A 6,826-nucleotide genomic window follows, 5' to 3' on the forward strand; every position below is an offset into this window, starting at 1 on the left:
TTTTAAAGAGTGAGATTGTTAGCAGATTGAGTAACTACTTACTAAGCACAGGGTTTGTGTTGCTCTGTGACCCCGATTCACCTGTGCATTAGAGTTTTTTTCATGCTGCCAGTAACACATGAGAAAAGCTTTTCCCAGAGGACAAAACGTCCTGTTCAACAGATCAAATATGAACAACAATGGAAATTTACGTTTGTTGAGCTTTCAGTGACAAGTTGAAAAGCGTGAATTACTGCAATCAATGAATGACATCGTTGAGCGGCAATGCCTCTTCAAGAATAGATGATGTAGACTTACTCAAACATTTTAACGGTTTCCTCTATCTCACTATTGTGAGTCAATGAGCCAAACAGCTCAATGTGACATCCCAATTTTTGTACATAGCCTTCTAGCTCAAGGCATAGGAACATTATTTTACTGCTGTCTCAGTAACAAGCCTGATGAAATAAAGAGATGAGATGGAGCAAGGCGCTGTCTTTAAACCTTCGAACATAATGATGCAATTTATGTCAATCTGATCTGAACACACAGACATCTTAGACTCTTTCCAATAATTCTTTCCAACATATAAATCCATTGTTACGACCAGATATCGAGTTTAAACGATTTATTTTCCACTTTTCATTACACAATTTCTGAGAGACGTGCATCATATAAGCAGCATATAATGTGCAAGATTTGCTAACATTTTGGTAACACTACACATTTATTCAACCATCTCAAACAGAAGCACAAAGTCACTCACAACGAATTAATAAAGAAACAAAGAGACAAAGCTAGTGCCACAACCAGCAAGACGTCAACGCAAACTCAGTCATCGATCACAGACACATTGTTTAATGCGACTCCTTATCCGACAAGTTCGGAGAGGCACAAGACATTAGGCTGTGTTTACACATAGCCGGGTATGTTGAGAAACGAATATTTCCCTCCCTCCGTTTTCCAAAATAACATTGTGCACATAGCATCGTTTTCCAAAAAGTTTTTGTTTACATCAACCCGCATAAATACGGCATGGAGCGCCATCATAACTACGCCAAGCCTATGGGCGATTTGCTTCCATGATCATCGTCATAGCAAAAGGTAAACATTGGTCGCACTTTTAAAACTCGATTCGTTTTCAGAGGCGAATTCACCGTTTGCGTGTAACAGATCGGTACAAACGAAGGGAAATGTCTCCGTTTTTTAAAATACCCGTGTACGTGTAAATGGGGCCTAACAGCTGCCATTGGATATTTCTTAGCTAAAGATATGCAACATTAATACAGTCGAGGGTGAGGGTTTCAAGAAGATGCTTATTGCTTATTGATGCTTATGCTTATTATTATATTTATTTTGTTCTATAAATATAGAGAATTTGCAGAGCAGCTGGATCCATAGTTTATTTTGGATACATTTATGATTTTCTATGCCTTATTTAATGTTCCATAAAGTATATTTATTTTATTGATTTAATGCTTTATACATTGAAAAGCTGTAAAGTACATATTTGTAGCCAAAATGTATTTTCAATTTGAATATTTTGCATAAAGAATCAATAACAAAGTGCTTTTTGAGAGAGAGAAATGCTGAATAAATGCATTGTGAAACTCAAAATTAATCGTTTGAATAATCGTGATTTCAATATTGACCAAAATAATTGTGATTTTTTTCCATAATCGAGCAGCCCTATCCATAAACGATGACAGACATTTTTCTTGTTTGTTTTTTTGCTGACATTCTCTTTGTCTTTCCATTCATCTCCCTCCATGCACCCCTTCTTGTCTCCTGTTCGCTTTCTCTGTGACCTCCCTCACAATGGGCGCTCGCACCCCGCCCGTTCGCCGATGGCAGATCGCCCTGGTGTCCAAGACCACGGCCGCATCGAGCAGCTCCAGGATCACCTGTCGGAGACACTGCAGGCCTACATCCGGGTCAACCACCCGGGCGGACGCCTCCTCTACGCCAAGATGATCCAGAAGCTGGCCGACCTGCGCAGCCTGAACGAGGAGCACTCCAAGCAGTACCGCTCGCTCTCTTTCCAGCCTGAGCACAGCATGCAGCTCACCCCGCTGGTGCTGGAGGTGTTTGGCAACGAGGTGTCATAGCAGAGGAAGGCTCACGCACACACACACACTAATCACACACAGGATTATTAACCCACCTTACCGCCTTTTCCCCGATAAAACCCCAGCCCTGATGCACCTGGACATGTGGGAGAAAGATGGATAATCAGATAGGTAGACAGTAACCTTCACCTCTTTATCACCTGCCCATCTTCCTCGTCCTCCTCCTCCTCCTCCTTCTCCGTCTCTCAGTCTCAAGCAGCGAGTCTCAGACGCCTGGACCTCTTGATTTATGGATTTAACACACCTAAATATGCTGCAAATTTCTGCAGCACTTATAAGGATAACCAGATGTTATTTTGACCTCTGGATTCTCACAGCACCGCATCAAATGACAACACATCTGGAACAGAAGGACATCACTGATCCTCTCCACATCCACCAACTCCAAAAAAACCCTTTTCTCATCACCACCTTTCCCTGGACATCACCGCTAGATTTATTTTTGTTTTTTTTACAGAGGAGACAGCTTGACGGATGTGCCTGTCACATCTCTTTTTACCATCCCATCATCCTCATAACATGTTCCATGTCGGCATCCTCGCGATGACAGACAGGAAAAGATACACAGATTTACATCTTATTAGGCATGCTGGCACTTGTGAGGTACAGATAAATTGCTAGCAAAGTTACTACACTAGTGTTAGATAGCTATAAACTTTTGTTTATTTACCGTTCGTTGACAGCAAAGATATCCAAATATATTAAACAACAACACGGCCAGCTATGGGCAAAGCTTCATGTAATGTAATGGAAATACTTAGTTTACTAGTTGAAACATACCTGGTCAAGATGGAGCCTAGCAGGTGCTTTCTCCTGCTCGGCCCTGTGTATCTGTGTACGTGCTAAGAGAGGACATCAGATGGTCGGCTCAAGTGAAGAAAGCAAGTTCACGTAGGAATGTTTCAGTTTGGGAATGGTGATAAGGAAGGAGAGATTTGGAGGAACCGAGTAAAGGAGGTTCGGATAGATGGACGGTTGGAATTCCCTTTTTACAACACAAAAGGGAATTTCACGAAACAAGAATGTATGTATAATGCTATATAAATATAAATGATACGTATAAGCTGATATATATATAAATATAATTATATTTAAGAGAGTGAAACATGGTTGCTTCCATGGAAGCAAATAGTTCTGAGTGTTTGTATAATGTAGAGGATTTGAAGGCGCCTCCTTGGTCGTGTGTGTCATCTTTCAAAAGACAAATGTGCACACACACACATGAGAAAGCACTGAGAAGTGTGTGAGGAGTCCTTCTATTTTTGTGATGTGTGTACAGTATATGAGAATATCGATGGACCACAAGGGGGTGCGTGTACAGGCTCTGACTGAGGGTTTAGTGCAGGGAAGCACTTCTCTGTTGGATTTTGTCGTTCTTTGGACCTGTGAAGTTTGTAGACTGACATACGCAAACACAACGTCATATTTCGTGGATAGTGAGTTATCCAAAAATATTTGTTCAGCTGGTTAGATTGCTGCTAAGACAGTTAGAGCTAGATAGTTGGACAGAAACCAACTACCGGCTGTTGCCTCAGGGAAAAGTTTGTCTGATGATATTGTGTACTTGGTGTTTATGGTGTGTGTGGCGTAAGCTTACAATCATAAGACAGAGATTGTTTTTGAAGCTCTAGGCATCACTGTGATTTCTAATCATACTAAATAACAGCATAAGTAAGCTAAAAGTGAAACTTTTTCAAATACTACAAGATTTTCATTCCTAAGTTTATGTCTCCAAGTTGACATACCCATTAAATGGCTACATTTTAAACCAGTCATCTGTGTTAAAACACTGATCAATGAAAGTAATCAGAATCAGCCTTAAGTGTAGTTTGGTTCCATTGTTTCAGGGCAAAGTGAATATTCTACAGATGATAGCAATGTACAATAGTTTCAACAATATATAGCCTTGAGTGTTTTTGGAATGAAATCCTTCAGATGCTCTTTGACAGGCAGATAGACGGGCAGAGATCTAAAAACACGAGAGAGAACTTTTTTATATTAAATATATTTTAAGAAATCAAGCCTCATACCTTTTTGTCACATTTATATCATTTCAACACCAGCCACATAAGCGAGGTTTAGGATGTTACTTTACGACATCACTACATATCATATCACGTTTCTGTCGACACAGTGCATGCTCACCCCTCATGCAGGCCTGGATCACCCCCTTGTGGACAAACTTTGTAAATACCACTTGCTAAGTCTGTACATAGTTAGACATTAATGTAGGCAAAATACTAAGAGAATTCAATCATCGATGGCAAGATGCTCTGGAGATACAGCACTATATGCAATTAGGAGATGGACTCTTATGTTGTATTCAACTAGAATGGACAGAGGTGACAGTCCTGGTCAAGTTGCTGAGTTGTTTCAGGTTGCAGTGAAGACGACTGTCGGATTTGGGTTTAACCAAGCTGATATTTTTGACTGAAACATGCGATTCCAAACCAATTTCATAACAACGCGATTCTGGTTTAAAGTGTTTAACAAACACCAACACTTGTGTTCGAACCTTTATCATACCAAACTGGCCAATAAAGTCCCTAATAAAGGGCCGGCGTTGGTCCAACCCTGTTTTGGGTGATGCTCTTACTAGTGTAATGATGGGACTTGCAAATCTAATGTGTTTATATAATTACAAAGTTCATGTGACTGAACATTCCTAGTGGCAGTTGTGTCGTGCATTCCTTCTCCGGCCGAGTCCCGTGCACGATCTACACGTGAAACATCAGCGTGAGCATCATTAACTCTCCGTCAGCCTTTTTTTTTTTTTTTTTAAAGCAACCAACAACTCAGTCTCACCAGGACGCGTCCTCTCTGTCCATTCCAAGCTTATGGATGTACATCTTTTGTCTTTCTTTCTCTTTCTAAAGTCTATCGATATGCTTTTGACAATTATACAGTATATCCATAATATTTTCATTTTGGTGAATTTTTTTGTTTTTGTTTTTCTTTTCTTTGTGTTCTTTTCAAGATTGTCAATTTTAATGCGTGTCAGAGTTTGCTGTCTAGCTAGCGCTTGGCTTGCTGCGCTGGGATGTCATTTCAATGAAGCAGAGATGAGCATGGTGGACTCCTGGAGCCTTTTCCAAGTGCCCCTTGTTCCCTTGATTTCAAGTGAGTGTATACAGAAATGGCCCTTTTTAACCAGTGACGTGGCTTCACTTTTTGGACAGGGAAGAGAAACTGGACACTTGTTCTCCTTCCTTTCTCCAGTGGAATAAAAAAAAAACAGACTTGTGCAGCAGTGTCACACCTGGAGCTGTAACCTGAGGGAAAGGAACAAAAGTGTGGAGCAGAATCTTGTCACCGTCGATGGAAAGGTAGTCCCCAGCTCTGTCAAAACAAAGAAACAAAACAAAAGAAGCTACATCTACTTTTCCAGAAGCATGATGTCAAACCACAATCAAGTGATCATGAACTAACACTGACTCAACTGACTGACACAGGATTTAGCCAATGGAAAACAGCCGCAGCAACAGCATGCCTCTTCATTCATCACGCAACCATTTAACCGCCTCTTCTTCTGCAATAGCGAATTACAGCAGGATTTGTTCTTCATAGCTTTAACTCAGCAGCCAGTCAGGCTCTGCTTTCGGGAAAAAAAACAAAAAACTGTGGCGCACCAAGTGCTGACGGGAGTCGGCAGATTTAGTGGAACAGCTGCTGTGGAATTGGACGTGTCACTTTACTGTGAAAAAAAAAAAAGACATGCAGAAATAGCTCCTCTTGTCCTGTTTGACCCAGAGAACGTTCAGATTGGACCTCCAGAGGACTGTAGAATCTGTACAGAAGATCTTAGAAGTGTTTTTAAAAATGAGCATTGCCACAGGGCAGATGTAGTGACGTGTACGCTGTACAGAGTGTGCAGTGACTGACGAGATGTCGCCTCCTAAACCCAAAGCGTGACATTACCTTTCTCACTACTCTGTGTATCGCATCGCAGCTCTTGATATTTAGATTTTTAAACGATCATTTTGTTTAGGAATAGCTAAATGAAATCCATAAAAAGTGGACTTTTTACATTCAGCACCAACATCTATATCAACCGATTTTCAAAAAGAAATGCGGGTCAGGCTGACGAGGCGAGAGCCTGCTCAGTTTAAAGGGTTCTGAGAGCCAAACATCAGATTTAACTGCTGCTGATTTTATTTTATTTTTTTAGTTTTGACATTTTTGGTTCGCATATGGAGAACACTACGCTCACAAGACACATCTGACTAGAGCCGTAGCTGATAACGAGAGGCCATTAGCGCTCAAACGAACCCAAACAAGGCCGCAGTCTCTCCCCTCTCAGTCCCTTGTCCCCTCAACCCAGGTCCGCAGCTCCACCTCAGTAGCCTTACTTACAGAAACCTCACTCAGCTGGAAACATTTAACAGATACCTCAATGATTTACAGGATGACTCCTCACAATAGCCTTTAAGGGAACCAAACATAAACTCTCACATACACATACACACACACACACACACACACACACAAACACAAACACAACAACTACTCTCTTCAGCAACCTCTGCAGTGTTTTTATGTCAGGCGTACAGTAAACTAGTTGCCAGTTGTTTTAAGAAGAAGGTTGTCCAGTAGAATCCTCTTGCCAGTAGACCAGTCAGTATATGAGTGGATCCCAATGTTTGTAAATGTTAACTCTCTCTCTCTCTCTCTCTCTCTCTCTCTCTCTCTCTCTCTTTCTCTCTCTTTTTCCTTTTTTC

The 6,826-nt window shown here is 41.0% G+C and overlaps 1 protein-coding gene across 4 annotated transcripts in view; it reads left to right on the forward strand.

Moving 5' to 3' along the window:
• Positions 1-5,819, forward strand: part of LOC104929893 (vitamin D3 receptor A) — a 72,795-nt gene extending 66,976 nt beyond the window's left edge. For all 4 annotated transcript variants that reach the window (XM_027288607.1, XM_027288609.1, XM_027288608.1 and 1 more), the window contains one exon: positions 1,834-5,819. In XM_027288607.1, coding sequence (XP_027144408.1) covers positions 1,834-2,087 — 254 coding nt within the window. In that variant the 3' untranslated portion in view covers positions 2,088-5,819. The remainder of the gene's footprint in view (positions 1-1,833) is intronic.
• The last annotated feature ends 1,007 nt before the right edge of the window (positions 5,820-6,826 follow it).

Source organism: Larimichthys crocea, chromosome XV (genome assembly GCF_000972845.2).
Source record: "Larimichthys crocea isolate SSNF chromosome XV, L_crocea_2.0, whole genome shotgun sequence".
Classification (NCBI taxonomy): domain Eukaryota; kingdom Metazoa; phylum Chordata; class Actinopteri; family Sciaenidae; genus Larimichthys; species Larimichthys crocea.